Consider the following 19994-nt stretch of genomic DNA (forward strand, 5'->3'; position numbering starts at 1 on the left):
ATGGGCATAAATGTGCCAAATAATAAGCTCACTGAAGTCAGCGGATTGATTCCATAGATTTCAATAGGCTTTGGCTCTGGTTCTAAATGAATAAAATACCAGTAAAGCTGTCCATGAAAGAAACCGGTATATTGGGTAGAAATGAATAATATTTTAGCATGTAGTGTGCTCTTTGGGACAGGGACTATCATCTTCTATATATTGTACAATGCCTAGCCATGGTGCTAACAAATGTATCGTATAATTTTTGTAAGACCTTTCTTTCTTCCTTCTCTAATATTGCTCTTATTGTCCTCCACTATCACCCTTATCTATGCTGGTGTAGCTACTTATGCATACAATTATTTGTTCACTATTGTTTGGCTCCCATTGTTACCTGTTGGTTTGGACTAATCTCTGTGTGGTAACGCTTTACTTTGTGGATAATTTAACTGTTGTCAAATTACAATGGAACATTGATAAACCTATGAAATATGCACCCTAAATTGAAATAATTATGGGTGGCCCGAAGCCACAAATTTGCTAAAACTGTCACTCTCCCTCTGAGCAGTAGTAGTTTTCTGGGCCTTGCAGTCAGATCAGTTTCCAACTGAAGAAGAAATCAATGTGATGAAGCCGACCAACCTCACGCCAGAATGGAAAGAGTTAGAGTGTCTATGGGCTCAGATAGCTCGCTATATCTGCAGCCAGTGCTAGGCCTGGAAGAGGGAGAAGAAAAGGAGAGAACCTAGCTCAGTTCAGGGCTGACTGGCAAAGAGGCAGGAACTAGCTGCCTCCTTGCCAGAGTGAAGCATCAGTAGAAGCCTGACAGCTGGGACAGCCACTGGGTAAGAGGCACTGTGTCCCTGACCGAGGGAGGCTGTTGAGGAGACCAAGGACCACCCTGCATCTGAGTGAATTGGGTTACTGAACTGTAGAGATACTGTGGGGTTAGACCCTGCCAAACTTACAGCTGCCCCATCTGAAGAAACCTGAGGCTGCAGCAGGACACTGCTCAAGGCCCACAAGGGGGCGCTACTTGAGTTAAGCCACTATGACTGTTTGGGCTATGGGAGCCATGCCCCAAACTTAAAGGACAGCAGTAGGAAGTAGCCCAGGGCAGTGAACTTAGACTGTCTGCTGGGAGGTCCCTGTTTGGTGGTTGCTTCACACAGGGCTCTGGGTTGTGACCTGGTGGAGCGGGAGGGCCCGGATCCTTCTACCACATTGCCTTAAGGACTGAGGCACCTTGGCCAGGGAAGCAAGGGGCTGGAAGTCAGGTGTGCCAGCCACTAGGCCGCCCGGCCCTTCGAGCAGCCTGTTACAGGATATTTTCTTATAATCACTTGTTTATTTACATTGTGTATACCAGTCCTTGAACAGAGGTGATAACAAACAGCACACAATCACCCATTTTTAGGGATTTCAGCCCAAACACCAATGCTGAGTTCCCAGGAAGCAACACTGAACCAAGAATTGACTCTAGTTAGAGAGATTGAGGCAGAGAGCAAAACTGTTGCTGTTCATCACAGCTCCCTCCAAAGAAACTGCATCACAAAAAAGCTAACTACAATACAGTATTTCTTCCAATACTGTACGCAGTTTGCGTGCTCAGAAAAAGAACCTGTAAGACTGAGTTACAATGCCATCTGGGACTCCCACCATACCAATACTCTTTTCCTGCCATTTTGAGGGAGAAAGGTACAAATGTGGGAATTAGGGAATGGATCTCACAGTTGCAAGTGTTACTAATCTGATGATTTCTTTGCGAGTCGCACAATTTGGGCTAGTGTCATGATGACATAAGAAGTTTCAGCCCTCTCTTGAATTTCAGCCCTGCCTGGGGGAAAACTGCCTTTGACTGGCTGCCTTCCTCACCTGTCCATCTCCTGGGGAAGATCAGCCAATCAGAGCTGCTGCAGGCAGCCAGCTGAGCTCTGCTCCCCACTCCACTAAGGAGCCAAACTCATTCTCCCAGCAGGGCCGGCTCCAGCTTTTTTGCCACCCCAAGCAGCGAAAGAAAAAAAAGAAAACCCGATTGAAGGACCCGCCGCCGAAGTGCCGCCGAAGACAGAAGAGAAGCGATTGAACTGCCGCCGAAGTGCCGATGAAGGACCCGCCACTGAATTGCCACGGCAGACCCGGACGTGCCGCCCCAACAACGGACGGACTGCTGCCCCTTTCTATTGGCTGCCCCAGGCACCTGCTTGCTTCGCTGGTGCCTGGAGCCGGCCCTGCTCCTAGGAGGAGAGGAGGGAACAGAAAGAGCCCGGTTGCTCAAGGTTGTTCTGCTCTCTCCTTCCTTCCTCTGAACAATGAGTCAACTCCTCTCTGCTCTTACACCACTCCCCTCTCCATTGCTGCAACACCAGGCCTGAGAAGGAGGACACCACGGCAGTTGTCCCCCAGGCCTGGGAGATGGGTGTGAAGAACCCCAGGATCTGCAGGCAGGGTGGGGGTGAGGAGGTGGAGGCAGATCTGATGAGGGAGCTGGGGGATAGAATTAATTGCTGGGCAGGGGATGAATGGACAGATGTGAGGTTGAGGGGACACAGAATTAATTAGAATTTTGGTGATGGGGAGAAGCTGGAAGCTTCGTACCATCTGGCAGCTCATGAGCATTCCTGCAATAGGCGCCAAAATCACTTTACTTAGCAAATCTGGGAGAGTTGGCAACACTAATTAACTCTCTCTCTCTCTCTTTAGGGATGTGCAGGGGAGGGGAGATTTAATAAATCAAGACAGACAAAAACACACAATATAATCTTTTTAAAAAAAAAAACACCCTCAATCTCATAATTTATTGGGGTCTGACTCATGATTCTCAACTTGTGGGATTGGCAATACTGTTAAAATATAAAGTGTCTTCACTGTTGCATATCTTGCAATCCAAAATTTTAAAAATATTGTATAAAAAAATTAAAAAGGCAAACTGAGTTGGTTATAAATCTTGTCTTATTTACCCAAGCAACTTGAAGGGGAACTTGCATCAAAGGGAGGGAGGAAAATTTGTATATCTCTTCACAATGCATACAATGTACTTTATATAGATTAGAATGGCCCTAAAGGAGTTTTAAAATTCTATTAGTGAAATATGTACATTTGGCATATATTAAAAGTCAGAGGCAATAACGATCGAGGCATACGGCATTTCCTGCAGATTAATGACTATCTGGGAGGAGTTTGATGGGTCATGATGCAGCTGAGGGCCATTAACTTGCAGCTGATGACTAATGCGCTCTGCTGAGGTCATGGTTGTTCTCAGCTGAAAAGGAAGAAAACCCTACATGTATAGATTTTTTTTTTTTAATAGGTGCTGCAGTTTCAGTTGGTACAGTACATACATGGCACTTTTGCAGAATGAATGCCCTGTATAGTACTCAAATAGGGGGTCTGATTCTGGTCTGACTTACACAAGTGTAAATCAGAACTGGCTCCATAAAGCTGACAAGTGTAAAACTGCTAAATATTCAGAATAAGGCCCAAAGTGTTTTCATGATCTCTCAATATTACATTCAACTTCCAGTATTAATCAATCAGTCTTTTTGTAGTCATTCCAGTGTGTGTCTTTCAATGCCTGATGAGAACGTGTACCACTAGTACACAGAATATCTTTACGTTTACTGTCCATGTAATCACTGTAATATTTTTATCTTCTCCATTATTTATTTATATTACTGCACCAACCAGTGGCCCAAATCAGGATCAGGATTCCATTATGGTCTGTGCTGTCTAAACTAGGGTTACCATACGTCTGGATTTTCCCGGACATGTCTGGCTTTTTGGTCCTCAAATCCCCATCCGGGGGGAATTGCCAAAAAGCTGAACATGTCCGGGAAAATGCTTTGCCGGCATCCCTGTCCCCTGCTTACTTTAGAGCGGCTCCGGCAGCGGCTGCTGTTGCTCCCCCCAGACACCTCAGCTCTGTATAGCTGAAGAGCCGAGCTGCCCGAGCGCTACTGGCTTCACGGTTTGCCAGGCAGCCCCCAGACCTCCAGACCCTGCGCCCCACGGCAAACCGTGAAGCTGGTAGCGCTGCTCATGCCATCTGTTGATGTATTGCTCCAGTCCAGTATAATTGTTCATGGGTCTTCATTATCTCAGTAGGTCTTCTTGGCAATCTTTACAGTTGCTTCTGCTTTGACGTGGAGAAGATGTCTGCTCAAATTCTGATAATGCTGCAACCTATGCAAATTCCCAACAGGCAAACTGAGGTCCATTATCTCTGGAATTCTGTCGGGCAAGGTGAGCTTGCAGCATTAAATAAAAGAAGCAACTGTTGTATGTAAGGGATTGATTTCCCAATAATCCACATAGTAATAAACTATCATGAGTTTGATTTCCACTATACATAAGTCTATGCCTAATTTGCTCCCTGGTTGATCAGTTATTTCTTGCACCATGGGTGGTTCCCATTGTTGATTCACGAGAAATTTGTTGCAGACATTGCACTGGTTTATGAGATCTTTTACGGCCCTGCTCTTGTTTGTTCATTACAGAACTTCTCTCATAATGTTGTGATCCGGGTGTATGTAAGGGAGTTTGTTTACTTAAATGTGTATTTTTAAAGCTGTTGATGAGGGAGCCCAGAGACTGGGATGGATGCCTTTTTTGTTGTATAAGTCAATATGAAGAGCTGGACTCAAGAAGCCATTTGCAGGGCATAACAACAATCTTATTAAACCTACTAACTTGGGAGTTGTAAATAATGCTCCATATTCTTAGGCCAGTAGATTACACTCTTTATATTATCCCTCTCTTTTTGTATATGTGTATGACACACACACACACACACACACACACACACACACACACACACACACACACTTACGATAACACTATTAAGGTTGCAAAATCAGAATTTAGGCAATGCCAGAATTAAGGTTGCCTGTGTATCTCTTGTTATGCAGTATGATACCGTCTTTAATTTTATCATTGCATACTGTTTTTTCCACAGGACACCAGCTTCATTCAGTGCACATGTGCAAGAGGGTTGCACAAACAACCTTAATTCTGGCATTTCTTAACTTTCGAGTGTTTGCCTTTGCAGCCTTAATAATGTTTTTAGCATAGTTTGTGTGTCCATGTACCATCTCTAGGGGGAGATGAGACACTTACAGGGCATTTCACAGAGGTATGCTGACAGCAGAGGATTGGTTAGACTCTGTAATCTTGGGTTCCATTCCAGCTTTTGGAGTGGAGTGTGCTCTGATGGGCACAGACTTTTCTCTCTCCCCCAACTTCCAGTCCCTGTTTCCCTCTCTGCATCTCCCTGACACCCTCCAGTCCAGTCCCAGTTATGTGTCTACCCACTGCAGGCTCCTTGTGCCAGCCTACTCCCTTCCCCATATCCTGCTCTTGTCCCCTAGTCATTCAAATCAGGCAGCTTCCTCCTTCATGGGTGCCAGCAGCAGGATCAATGAGAGCACAGAAAAAAGAGGCTCCCTACTCTCAGTTTCTGTGCAAGGTCTGCAGCCATCCAGAGCTGCAATTGCCGAGAAAGTCCTGCTCTCAGCCCCTGGCAACCGTGGGCTATAGCAATGGTCTTCAAAGTGTGGTACACGCACCCCAGGGGGTACGCAAGAGGATCCTTGGGGGTGCGCGGCAGGAGAAGCGCCGCCAGAGCAGCGCCGCTTCGGCAGTTTGGGCAGGAGTCTGAGCGCCTTTTTTGTTTGTTTTATTTTTTGTTTGCTTGGAGCGGCAAAAATGGTAGAGTTGGCCCTGTGGCACGGCAGGGGGTGCGTGCTCAAAAATTTTTACTGATAGGGGTGCGCGATCAAAAAAGTTTGGAGACCAATGGGCTATAGTATGCTCAGTGCAAACAGAATCTTTGGGGAATTTAGCTGCAAAGCTCTAGCAAGTCTGCTGAGTATATGCAAACTGTGAATTTGTATAGGCTTATAACTTGCACAAATCTGGCCAGTTTTTCACAGGGATGGCAAAAGGCACATCCATGACACAAAGGCCACCCCTTGCCAAATTTCAAGTCCCTGCTCCAAAGCATGGGGTTGTGAGAACTTCCCAAAGGAAAAGTTGCCAGTGTTTTGTTGAACAATGTGTGTTTCACTAGCTTCGCTCTTGGAAATGGCTGAATTGCTAGAAGTTTTAAAAAAAAATCAGCCTGAGGCAGACACCTGGTATTGATAATTTCAGCGCAAACAGTTTAAAGTTTTGAGATGTTTATAAGCAACTTAAAACACTTGAAAACTTAAGAGGAAGTGTCGGGCAACCTTAATAATAGGTGGGGCGACCAGCTCCACCTATAATACACACTCAGCATCTTTTATACAATATTCCCATAAGCCAGCAAGTCTTAGGTCTGTCTTAAACCACACACCCATCTCCTTCCTTCCCACACACCCTGGAGTATCTCCTATGGGTAAGGGTAGGAACTGGCATTTAGGCAGTGAGGACATATTAGCAGCTGAGCAGGATGGAGCAAAGAAGCCAATAGTGGAATATAAACTAGGGAGAAAAGGGCCACTGAGGTGGAAACGGAGGAAGGAGGGAGGCAGGTGATTCTAACGCACGTGTGCCAGGAAGGCCTCATAACTCTCACCAGGACATTCGTTTTGGGTTTAATAATTAACCATTTAAGAGGCATATTGTATTGACAGCGGGGACTCTAGCAATGCTAACGTCTCCTTCTGATGCTTATGTGCTATATCTGTTGTGAAAAGGGTTGTTGTGAAAAGTGCTCCACTCCCCACTCTGCCTGTATTACGAACAGATCAGGACTGGAGTATTGATTAGATTTAGATTACAATCAGTTGAATTTTTCATATCTTCTTCTGCAGCCTTTCCCAGTTATCTTCTCTAAGGGGTCAGAAATTGTTTTGCCCCTTTAGAGCTAAAGAAGATGAATCTCAGGACATGAAGTAAAATTCTAATTTACACTGGAGATAATTCAGATGTATCAAGGCCAAAATTGGACTATAGCAATAATAATAAATTTTCCAGATGACATGAGTAGCCCTGGGTTTAAATCAGATATACAGAAATAGAGTGGAAGAATCCAAATGGGCCTGTTTTCTTCTTGGCGCCATGCCTTTTAGGAGACATAGTAGTCTGCACAGTTAACTTCAGCAACCAACCCTCCAGATGCAAATGCTCCTGAACTTCAGGGACAATAGGATCCAGATGTGAACTTCACAGCTGGTGTCTGATATCTATGAGCTAAACCAGGGATCGGCAACCTTTGGCACACGGCTCGCCAGGGTAAGTCCCCTGGCAGGCCGGGCCGGTTTGTTTCCCTGCCGCGTCTGCGGGTTCGACTGATCGCAGCTCCCACTGGCTGCGGTTCGCCACTCCAGGCCAATCGGGGCGGCAGGAAGCAGCGCGGGCCGAGAGATGTGCTGGCCGCTGCTTCCCGCCACCCCCATTGGCCTGGAGCGGCGAACTGCGGCCAGTGGGAGCTGTGATCGGCCAAACCTGCCAACGCGGCAGGTAAGCAAACCGGCCCAGCCCGCCAGGGTGCTTACCCTGGCGAGCCGCGTGCCAAAGGTTGCCGATCCCTGAGCTAAACCAAAATCCTGATCCAAAAAACCCCCTCAATCTTACTTGGGAGAACCAGATATCCAGATCCAAACTTTACAGCACTGGACCAGCTCTTAACAAAACTGCCTTTATGCAGCATCAATGTGCTTTCCCTCTGCACAATGCAATACAATCAATCTGCTCTTACCCCTTTGAGAAGGAGTCACCTTTTTAATAAGTAGCTCTTGGCCAAGTTACATTCTGCTTCTAAGAAAGAGTGGGAAGTTCCATCTCTCTTCAATGCCTAACGAGAGAGGGTCTTTTGTATTGTTTTGTTTAAATGACATCCTAAATGATTCACTTTTTGCAAACATGAACTACTTTGTAACACCATGGAGTTTGCTCTTCTTGTGCAAACTAAACTTGTAGGGTCGGCTTGCCCTCTGCCTACCAAACCAGAACAGTTGTGTTTTTCACTCACTTTGGACAAGTGTAAAAGACTGTACAAGGTGCAAAGCAAAGGAGGAAGGAGGCATCTTATTAGAACCAACTTCTTGTGGGGCTGAAGGATATGTGAGAAGCCTGCATTTGCAAGAGAACCCAGACAGTTCTGGTGTTTCGCCGAGCCTGAGAGCTTGGCCTTGAATAGTCTTGTGATGTTGAATAATATCTATTTAGCTCTTTGTTTTGGCTAAGACAAAAGGCATGAGGAGTGGTGGTTAGTCTCATGTTATGCCCAATGTCTTGTAAATCCACACCTGGCTACAGTTTCTCTTCACGTATCAGGCCAGATCCTCAGCTGGTGTATATTGGAGCCAGTGGAGCTATGCCAGGTTACACCAGCTGAAGATCTGCCCCATAGAATCTAGCTATAGAAGAAACCTGTTAGGTCACCCAATCCAGCTCCCAACCAATACACCACTATTCCTCATGGTACAATTTTAGTGTTTCCACTTGCATCTGGAATCCTGTAGAAATGTATTTAGGATTCCATTAAACCATAGTGTTTTGTGAATTGCACTAAATTTCGTGTATGCAGTATAGTTGTAGCTGTGTTGGTCCCAGGATATTAGAGAGACAAGGTGGGTGACATATCTTATATTGGACCAATTTCTGTTGATGAGAGAGACCAGCCTTCGAGCCACACAATGCTCTTCTTCAGGTCTGGGAAAGGTACTTTAAGCCTCACCGCTAAATGCAAAGTGGATAGATGGTTTAGCATAAGTAGCTAGCATATATTCCAAGGGACCATTCAAGGAAGAGAGTGGCCTGTTAACACCTTTGCAGTCATAGGTCAAAAATGGGGAGGGGACGGGGGAGAGTTAAGTGGGTTACAGATTGTTGTAATAAGCCATAAATCCAGTGTCTCTGTTCAGTCCATGATTTTTAGCGTCTAGCAGTTATGAATGTAAGCTCCCAGCCTCATCTTTTGAAAGTGTTGTGCAGGTTTCCCTTGAGAAGGAGGACGGATAGGTCAGATATAGCGATCGCTCTGTGAAAAGTTTTCACCCACAGGTGACAGGGTGTTTTTGTCTTTTATCATTTTCCTGTGCGAGTTCATTCGAGAGCCTAGTGATTGTCTCATTTCACCCACATAGTTGTTGTTGGGGCATTTAGTGCACTGGAGGAGATACACCACATGTTGTGATAGGCATGTGTAGGGTCCATGGAAGCTGAACTGAGTGTTGTGGGGGGTGTTGATCATTGCAGCATGTTCCTGCTGTGGAAGAAACGAACTCCACTCTCAGGCTGGAAGTAACAAAATCAGAGACAGCTTTATTCAAGCAATTGCAAGGGAAAAATACAGCTGGCAGAGGACATCTCTGCCTCAGTTTCTCCAAAATACAAGCAAAATCACACAAGCATTTATACCTCTTTGTGACGTGCATTAATTAAAAACATCTGCATTTTATTTAGGCTATTTGCTATCTATTTTAGTATTTTCTCACTTTCTTTTCTTAAAACATCGCTATTTCAAGACTTGGTCAATTGACTATTCTGCTGTTTTCCATTCGCGTTTGACATGAGCCCTGCTTTTACAGGTCTCGTGATATCAGGCTAAAACTTAGCTCAACACTTAAATGGCTGCACTTAAACCCTCTCTTTCTTTCCCTGCTTCCACACTGCCATTGCCTCCATTAATCTCTCTCTTTCAGTTTCATACCAACTTGTTTTGGGCAATATGGATTGTACTAGCAATAAAATATTAGAGGTGACAAAATTTGCTCTGATCTGGGCAAAATAAAGGCCCAGCAGAATTACAGATGTGATAGCAGAAGTCAGTAAATTACTTCCATGTCCAAGACGCTGTCAATGCATCCAATTTTTTTAAAAGTCTAAGTAGCAGGCTAACTTCACCCCGGCATAACTCTGTTGATTTCACTTTGCTACACAACATTTTGTGTTATGTTAAAGTGGACTATACAAAAACCAACTTATATAGAGTTACAGAGAATACATTTCTTTTCTGTTAAATTGGTGATTAATTTAAAGCAGTACCATGAAATTGACGGCTACTGTTCTGATAATCAGTTTGGATGGCTCACTAAGGCTCTTTTTTGTGTGTCTGATTTTTTTTAATTGATTTTATATGAAAAAGCAAGTAATAAAAAATACAAAAAGGCTAATAACTTACAGCGTGTGTGTTTCCCAATACCACATGCTTCTCGGGATCTCCAACAAAGTTAGGCAATTATGCAATTTTTACAATTCATCAAAGCTGCAAGACCAGACAATTAAAAAAACAAAACAGGCAATACTACATAGACATAACACATTTACAGTAGGATAGGAAGATAAGACATACATAAATAGGAAAAGAAGGGAATGAAAATCAATGGACTCTATTCACTTCAGTGAGCTTTGGCTAGACCGTAAATGCCAATAATAGATACCATGATTTGCATATATGTGGAATAGTTCATAGTTTTTAACCCAGTACCCATGGTTTATCGTTTTGGGATTGATGCACGTGAGTGGCTGAGTGGATGTAATGGGTAACAGCTGAACAAATAAAGAGATAGCAAGTGGCAAAGTTATGCTTCAACACAGAGCTGCAAGGGAAATTAATCGTGGCGCTCAGTAACTGCTCTGGACACACAAAGAACCAGACCACTGGAGTCTGGATCAGAGCTTAGTTTCTTAAGAGCTTGTGAATTTTTCCTTCCCCCCTTTCCTTCCCATGACCTGCCATGAAAAGGACTTAAAAAATAACAGACCCTGGGGAGATGTGGTCAGTTGGCAAGAGGAGGCATTTTGCATGTTCCAAATGTCAAAATATGCCCTGTTCTTGTTAATTGTACTAAACCTGGAGAAACAAAGATAATTTTGGATACAAAATGATACCTAAGTCTTTTCAATAAAGTTACTGTGGGCCCGATTTACCTCTCACTTACACTAGTGTGAGTCCATTGGAATTACTACTGATTTACACTCATGTAAATGAGGTCACAGTCATGCCCTATATTTGCATGTCATTTGTTGTTTACACCCTGACTTCTAAGAACGACCACGACCGTCACAGTGGTGCTCGATGATCATCCATGTAAACAGTTAATCGCATCAGTTTGGGTTTTTGTCATTCACTTTCATAGCAGGTTTCAGCTTTGGCAGGACAGAACGCAAACAAAGTTGCCCCTTAACATGACCAAGGTCTTGTCATTTACAGGAGAAGTTTGAGGGCTTGTTCCGTGCCTATGATGACTGTGTGACGTTCCAGTTGTTTAAAAGCTTCAGACGTGTGCGGATAAATTTCAGCAGTCCTAAATCAGCTGCTCGGGCCAGGATAGAGCTGCATGAAACACAGTTCAGAGGGAAGAAGTTAAAACTATACTTCGCACAGGTGAGAACCTTTTGACATGAAAGCCTTTCTCTCCTTACATCTTAATGGGTAGCTGCTGTATGATCTTGTGTTACCAAAGAAACACTTCAATAAAATCAGATGAAAATAATAGCTATGTTTGAGTATTTTGAAGTGAATGGGCCAAATGTTGCTCTTAGTTACGACTGTGTAAATCTGGATCAACTCCTCTAGAGTCATTAGCATTACCTTGGATTTACACTGGTACACATGAGAGCAGAATTTGACCCTGTGTTTTTAGCGCTCATAAAAGGCTCCAGTAACGTGGTTGAGTTTCCTCGGCTCCAGACTAAAGCTGTGCACTGTTTGTAGAGTCCAAAGGTCATTCCCTGGCATTCTGATTTATTAACAAAAAGATAGTTCCAAAATAATACTTCATGTGCCCTTCCCCCTTCTCCTCAGGACCCGCCTGTCCCAAGCCCTCACTCTCTCTTCTAGAAGGCTACCCCCACCTTCCTTGTATTCAATAGTGAGTCTAAGCCACGCCTGCCCCAGTGAATACATAGTAAACCTGAAGTTCCCTGCAGGGTTCTGAAACTTGCTAACAGGATGGGTCCACAGGAGAACCCCTCCATTCTATTACAGTACCTTCGGGGGGAGAAGATTTCTGATTGAACAAAGCTGTGTAATCTAGCAGACAAAGGCATAAAGAGATTCGTCTTCCACTCACTAGAACTAGATGAATTCAGACTAGAAATAAGATACAGATTTGTTTACAATGAGGATAATTAGCCATTGGAACAATTTGCCTAGGAACATAGTGGATTCTTCGTCACTTGAAGCCATTCAATCACGATTAGATGTCTTTCTAAAAGATAAACTCTGGCTTAACCCAAAGTTATGAGTCTGATGCAGGAATTACTGGGTTAAATTCTGTGGCCTGTGTGATGCAAAAAGTCAGACTAGATGGTCACAATAGTTCTTTTCTGGGCTTAAAATCTATTCATGAACAGCTCTGCAGGTGGAAGCCCTGCATTTATCTGCAGAGTAGGAACATTATGGGCAGAGGCACTCCAGACTTGCTCACACAGTCACACCCAATGTACCTGCCTTGGAGGAACCACCTCTAGCAGGGATGACATGATGATTCTATTTCCAGGCCCATGCAGTCCTTGGCAGAGAGGCTAAGACTGCCAACAAGAGTGCTGGTTGTGGCAGTGGCCTTTGTGATTTGACAGCTGTGCACAGGAAAGTTGACTGAGACTCACCAACTCATTTCACAGATGCTACTAAACAAACAGCTATATCTGCTCTTTAAAGTTTGTGACTATCTAATCGTTGTTCCCTTTGCCTGCCTTACACTAAAATAATCTGTGTTTCTAATACATTCGAAAGGTTCAGACCTCCGAGACAGATGGGGACAAGCTTCATTTGGCTCCACCACAGCCCGCAAAACAGTTTCTCATCTCGCCTCCAGCCTCCCCTCCCGTAGGGTGGCAGCCAATAGATGATGGAACACCAGTCATCAACTATGACCTCCTTTATGCAGTTTCTAAACTAGGACCAGGTAAGCTTTGCGGACCTCCTGTATGGGAATGTGTCGGCTTAAGCAGATTGGAAACAGAGTGAAGATAAATAACTAAGAATGCAATTCACCCCTGTGCAGAGAGCAGCACAAGGTTTATATACTGCTTAAACTCAAGGATCCATGTGGGGTTTAAGTAATGCATAGGCCTGGCACCGGCTCTCTGCTCAGGATGAATTTTACCTATATGCATAATTATTCTTTCTTAACTTCAGTCAGTGTGCTTGGTGCTGAACAAGACACAGAGATACGGGTCCTGCTCCCAGGAGTTTACAGTCTAAAATGCAGACTGGCACCAGAGGAGAATGCACGGATAGACCCAGAGGCTGATCACACAGAATGTTTCCATTGCACTGGTTTGCTTTTAATCTAGGTGGGAGCGTTGGGGGGGTTATACACTGGATTATAGAAGGGGAGGAATAAATGCTGTTGAGCAAGTTCTAAGAGTTTCTCACAACAAATACAATCGGGCCCAGTCCTGCAAGATGATGTATTTCTTCTGGGAGGTGTGAGCACAGTGGGGACCCCAGGGACCTAGCCCCACCCAGGATCGGGTCTATTTTGAGATAGCAAAACACACCAGAATTCTGAGTGTGACTCTGTGAGTTTGTTCATTAAGAGAATTAACCAATGAACAGCCCCCTTCGGTAACGGTGGGGGGACTTGAAAGAAGTGTGAAGAAGCTATTAGGTGAGGGGAGTCAGTTGTGGTCCCCAGGGAAGTGGAAGGCAGACTGACAATGTATAACCTGGTATAATGCGGGTTTAGAGCTGGTTGGGAATTTTTTCACACATTTTTCATTGGAAAATATCTGTTTCTTTACAAGCTGTTCATGGAAAGAGTCCGTTCAGACAAATTTCCCATTTTGGGGAGTGGGGGGGATCAAAATTGTCAAAACAGCCCATTTCAACATTTTAGAAATGAAAAAGTTCTGTTTTTTCAGGTCCAAATGACTTTTCGTTTAGAAATACAAATTAATTGACAGTAAAACAATGTATGAAAAAATATAAAAAAGAAGCCAAACCAAACATTTAAATCAAACCAAATAAAAAAAAACTTTTTTTTTTTTTTCAGATTTTTGGTTTGGGAAAATTTTCAAGATTTCGATGTTTCATCCTCTTTGGAATGGGAACATTTAAAAAAAATCTTAAAAATTAGCACAGGAGAGGAAAACCATTTCCTGCCCAGCTCTAATGTGGATGCCCCTTTATTATTCTGGGAACAGCTACCATTTACAGAAGCCCTGTCAGTGGGACTCCATTGAAACTGCCCTGCCAAACAGGAGTCCATGGCGGTACGGGGCTGTCTCCACCTCTCCCATGCCCCACAGGGACCACGAGGGTTGGGGGACTACCCCACATCTTTTACCGGTGGCGACCCATACACCCACCCTCCCTTGATGGAACAGAGGGAAGAAATCTGCAGGAGGGGAATCTCCAAGACATTTCCTCCCTCTTAGTCCTCTCATATGGGTTTTTCCTGCAGATGGGGATTATCAATCCATATATTACAGTCCATTATTCCTAGCATCGATGCTTTACGCTTCTAAACTGCTGAATAAAAGGAAAACAAAGAATCCTGCTTTCCCCTTGCTGCAGCGACATTATAAATGGAAACATGTAAATGAATCATCTAGCTAGCTGGGTAATAAATCAATTCCTGTTCTGGAGCAGTGAAATGTGAAATATCGCTCATTATTCTGCACTCTGGGACAGTGCTGCACGAAGGTCATATTCACTCTCATTTAAGGAGCCTGCAGGGAGCAATATGAAAAGTCATTGTCTGCTCTTCTCCCTCCCCGCCCGCTTTTCTATTTTTAGCACTTGTTAGGGAGATCAATTTTAGTTAACTGCAGAGGCGATCTTAAAACAGCACTGCAGTCCTCAGTTGTGCTCTTGCTATATTTAGTATTTCATTAAAAAAACAACACAATCCTCTGCAGCCCATCTCCTTTGAAACATGCTGCCCTGCCATTGCTAGCATCTTATGCTCATTGTATCCAACAGGTCTCAACCCTTTTTAAAAATTTTAATCATGGTTTATTTATTCCCCAAAAGGAAAGGGTATTTTACAGTATGGTTTCAAATAGGTAACAAGGAAAGGGCCTGGATTCCACAACCCTTCCTCACCTGAGGGTTCTGATTGGGTGACGTTCAACCCATGCAGAAATTCAGGACGAAGCCCACTTAAGTCCCACTTACAGTTTCCTGCCAAGAGTGGAAGTACAAAAGCTTACATGGGAGTTTAGGGGGCTTGGCAGAATTGGATTTTTATTTTTATATTTGCATACTATAATGTTGAGCGATAACATCCATGTTTCTTTTAAAGCATTTTTTAGATTTTTCTCTCTAAATTTTCACAGTTTACAGGAAATGATGGAGAGTTCAGACAATTATTTAGTGACACATGCTGAGATTCAAAAAGTTAAAGCTTTACAAACCATTAAAACACAAATTGTCAACATCACAGGTCAAAATATACCAAGTAAATATCCTTAAACCAGCAAATCAGACCTGTTTTTACTTTCATTCACTAATTTGTAACTAAACCATTTACTTTTATTCACTAATCATTTGTAACCATTTGTAATTCAAAAGTCTAAATCACTGGATTTTGACTCTTAAGTTCTCAAGCAGCATTTTGCTTGCTTTGCCGATTGTAAATTTTGATTATCGATGGAAATATTTGCTATCAGTTTGTGTGTGCACAGTGAAATTGACGTTTATGGACATTTACAGATAAAAATCTAATCCTTCCAAACCTAGATTTGAATGGTGCATAGTGCTTATTATAATAATATATGGAGACGTACCTATCTCATAGACCTGGAAGGGACCTCAAAAGGTCATTGAGTCCAGCCCCCGTTATAACTTATCCTAAAACAGAGGGTGACCATAATCAGCCATAAGGACTGTTCTGGTCTGTTCCTGCCTTAACATTAGTACAGACACTAGGAGTCTGTCAGATGTGTTTCTACCAATGTCCCTGAGGGTCATTCCTTTTTTCTATTCAAAAAGGGTAGCTGACAGGATGATCAGATCATACATTAATACATACTATATTATTATAATGGTCAATCATTATAACCTCTAATACAAATATCAAATCCTACTTGTACAAGGTGATCAGCAAACTTCTACAAACTCTTAATAATAACCTTAGAGAATTGTGCAATCATAGAGATAGCTGCACCACCAGCTACTCTATCTCCTCCTAGAGCTGGAAGGGACCTTGAAAGGTCATTGAGTCCAGCTCCCTGCCCTCACTAGTAGGACCAAGTACTGATTTTTGTCCCAGATCCCTAAGTGGCCCCCTCAAGGATTGAACTCAGAACCCTGGGTTTAGCAGGCTAATGCTCAAACCATTGAGCTATCCCTCCCCCCAAACAATGCTTGTGCTGGCCCTCTGCAAAAGGGTGAGTTTCACCCACTGATTTCACTGTCAGTCAAGTCCCAACACTGGACCTAGACAATTTTTAATCCAAATAAAATGAATAAGCTGGAGAATATTAGTAGTAATTATAGGTACTTAAGGGCCAATTTTGCCCCTGCCTTCACAGAAGCTCCCTTGCAGCAGAACCAGTGAAGTTCCTCTTTGCAATGGGAGGGGCTGGATTCAAAACTTTGTGGAGTCTCCCTGCCCAGCAGGAGGCATGGGGTAGAGGTGAATCCAAGGATCTGCTACTGAGTGGATGCTCCTATCTTTTTTCCCCTGCCCAGGGATGGAAACAGCTAGGATTACAGATGAACGGGATTCAGGCATTAGAACTTAAAGGGTTTAAGCAAGGCCCCCTGCAGTTGGGTGAATTTCATCCTTATCTAGTACCTTCCAACTGGAGATCTCTGAGCGCTTTACAACCATTAATTAGTTCACCCTCACACAGCCTGCAATGATAGGTGAGCAGTATCACTGTATTACAGATGTCAAGACTGAGCTGCAGTCACTTGAGTAAAGCCTTGCAGTAAACGAGTGACAGAGCCAGGAACAGAACCCAGGAATCCCGATTCCCTGTCCCTTCTAACCACTAGACAACAATCTCTCCTATCTGAATGACATTCCCATGTCTGTAACATTTATCTGTATACCGACACTCATTACTCCGTGAAAAACAGACTTTGCTGTAGTTAAAAGTGCCAGAGAAAATATGAAATCCGTGTCCTGAAGTATTATAAAAGGAATGCATTATAACTTGAACACAGTCATTAACATGGGGGTCTATTTCCTTCATTGGATGCACATGCATATTCCCCACTAATGCCCCATTCACTTAGGGTGAAAGTTATCCCTGTGCAAAAGGTCAGCACAAAGGCCTATGTGCTCACTTAAGACCTACTTCAGCCCTGTTTTGAGGATGTGAGTGGGGCCCATAAACATTGTGCTAGTCTTGTCACCTTAGGAGTAAAAGCTGCTGGCATTAAAAACTATGTCAAAACTCCTACTGCCATCAGTGGTACACCATCAGCACCTTAGATTAGAAGGCTATTGTTTGCGTGGTTTTTTGGTGTTTTTTTTTTTTTAAATCCTGACACTGTTAGAAGGGAAAAAAAGCCTGTGTGTAACGTGGCTGTCCATGAAAATCTCTGCATTTGGTCCGACCCTCTTTGGGCTGTCTGTATTTGGTGCTTTCCTAATCCTGTTTAAACACTGTATCACAAAGGGAAAAGCATCACATTTCCGTGGCGTATTGCTGTTGCCCGACATGTTGATTGATTTAGTCTTTGTTTGACAGTCTCGTAAGACAGGACTAATGTATGAACCCAGGTACAAACACTATATAGCCAGCCCAGCAATGATCGTAACAGAGGGAAAGACCAAAAAGAAATGGTGATTCGAAAAAATAAGTTGAATTTTGCTAGGCTGATATAATCCCAGTGACCTTCTGTTGCCTTCTATTTCTGGACGGTTGGGGAGCATTCTGTAGGGAAATCCACAGAAAATAACACACACTTTCTCAGAGCTCCCCTCATTCAAAGAAAGCAAAACTTCTTTGACAGTAAATTCCATTCCCCGTTTTTGTTTCCCAAAATGTTGCTACCCTCACTTCCTGCACAGTTCTTCCCACAAATCTGTGATGTGCCTTCATTTGGCCCCAGTATCAGAACCCACATTCAGTCCGGCTTTGTCCATACTCCGCTAACCAGGGTCTACTTTATATCCTGACTAGGGAGATACAGGAATGATCCTGCAAACAGTTACTCGCTTCCATATTGTTATTCATGTGCAGATACCTTATTGTGTGTGGGACACTTATTTCATAGAATGAAGATCTGTCAAAGGCCAATTTTTAGGACCTGTTCCTGCAGCCTTTATTCCTGTTGAAGTTGGGAGCTACTCATGTGGGTAAGGTCTACTCACCCGAGGACTAGATTGTGACTAGCCTTAATGCAGTCTTGCAAGAAAGTAAGAAACTTCCACTTTCCTTGCACAGCGTATGTTAGGAGATACCTAGATCTTAGTTCCAGGTATTGGGGAGGGGAGCACGTGGATTGTGCACCCAATACCACTCCCCCTGCCCCCGAGCAGGCAAAGGGCAGCAGGGACAGGGAATAGGTGGAGCCATGCTTTATCCCCAACACTGCTGGTGCTGACCTGTGGAATTGGCTGGTCACAAGGTGGGAGTAAAATTCACCCTGAACCAGATTGTAGCAAATTACAGTGTCCTGCCATGTGTAATTGGGGTGCCCCAGGATATCTTGTGCCGCTGAGTCACAATTTCTTCCATGGTTCCTCCAAGCATGATTCAGCTACGGTTAAAAGTACATAATCTAACCCTGAGTAAGGGCTGCAGGATCGGGCCCTAAAACTGATACATGTTTCATATCATGTGCATTATATATAAACAAACCGATTTTTAACTCTTTAATGAAACTGCAGTTGTGATTTTTAAGTAAGTACAAAATGAGTGATTTAGTAAACATGAAAAGAACTAGAAATGCCAGTGCTTTTCAAACCACAAAACAGTGCAGGAAACTCAGGAGGCATCAGTGGAAAACTTCTGAGCAATGGGCAGTTGTTAAAGTCAGCAGAATTCTGCAAGAGTAGATGTTAGCAGGATTTAGTCTCTAAGCCCCTATGCTTCCCTTAACTGGACAACGTGGCCATAGTTTCCAACCTTCTGGGCTGGTCTTCAAGTCCTCCTCTAGTCTCCACATCATTTAAACTATCCGATGGAAAGTTTAATACCTCTCCCTTGTGCACCTTCAAAGCTCTTATTAGAACAATTTCCCCGACCCTAAACCCTAAAAAAAAAATCTTTCCTGATAAGTCAGGAGAAGGCTTTGTAGGAAATCCCAGGAAATAGGAGATGATGGGTCATGCTATGGCACTGAAAGACAAGATCAGTCTGCACCGCTCAATGCAATATGGCACGGTAGTGTTCGATGTATCGGGGATCGATTTATCGCGTCTCGGTCTAGATGCAATAAATCGATCCCCGAATCGACGCCTGTACTCCACCTCGGCAGGAGGAGTAAGCGAATAGCGTAGCTGAAGTTACGTATCTTAGTTCGAACACCCGCTCCCCCAGTGTAGCCCAGGCCTGTGAGAAGATCCTTGAATAATCAGCTGATTATATTCATATTACCCTGGATTATGTAGGCCAGGGTTACCTACAAAAATAAAGATCTCAGATCTTCAGCTGAGGTAAATCTGCCCAGCTACACTGACTTCAGTAGTGCTATGCCAGTTCCCTGTGACTGAGGATCTGGCTTGTTGCCTTTGAAAGGGAATGCCTTTTGACACACCTTGAGAAAGGAAGTTGTGGGTTATGTTGGATTCTTATGTATCTTTCAAATGACTATGACTTCACAATAGGCCCCAGTCATGGTGACTAATTTCAGGACAAATCAATAGCCCTGTGGCTAAGAGATATTTTTGGTCATCTACCACCTTCACTTGAGGATAATGGATACATTGGGTTCCTGCCACATCTAAACCAGCTGCTGAGGCGGGAATCTGACAGCAGAAACAACATTTTCGTACATCTAAATATATCCACAAAGCCTTTTTTAAAAGGCAAATGGTAATTCTACTTGGTCAACTGATCTCACCGGCATGTTTCTGAAATGGTATCTTACATGGCGAGAGAGACGAGGTATCTATAACAACAACAAGAGAGTCCAAAGCTGCGATTAGAAGCTCGGTGGTTCAGATTGC

General features: G+C 43.6%; 1 protein-coding gene across 4 annotated transcripts in view; it reads left to right on the forward strand.

Moving 5' to 3' along the window:
* RCAN2 (regulator of calcineurin 2) overlaps positions 1-19994 on the forward strand; it is a 161543-nt gene that overhangs the window by 126116 nt on the left and 15433 nt on the right. For all 4 annotated transcript variants that reach the window (XM_034766647.1, XM_034766649.1, XM_034766648.1 and 1 more), the window contains 2 exons: positions 11123-11296; positions 12650-12821. In XM_034766647.1, coding sequence (XP_034622538.1) covers positions 11123-11296; positions 12650-12821 — 346 coding nt within the window. The remainder of the gene's footprint in view (positions 1-11122; positions 11297-12649; positions 12822-19994) is intronic.

The sequence above is a fragment of the Trachemys scripta genome, chromosome 3 (assembly GCF_013100865.1).
Source record: "Trachemys scripta elegans isolate TJP31775 chromosome 3, CAS_Tse_1.0, whole genome shotgun sequence".
NCBI lineage: Eukaryota > Metazoa > Chordata > Testudines > Emydidae > Trachemys > Trachemys scripta.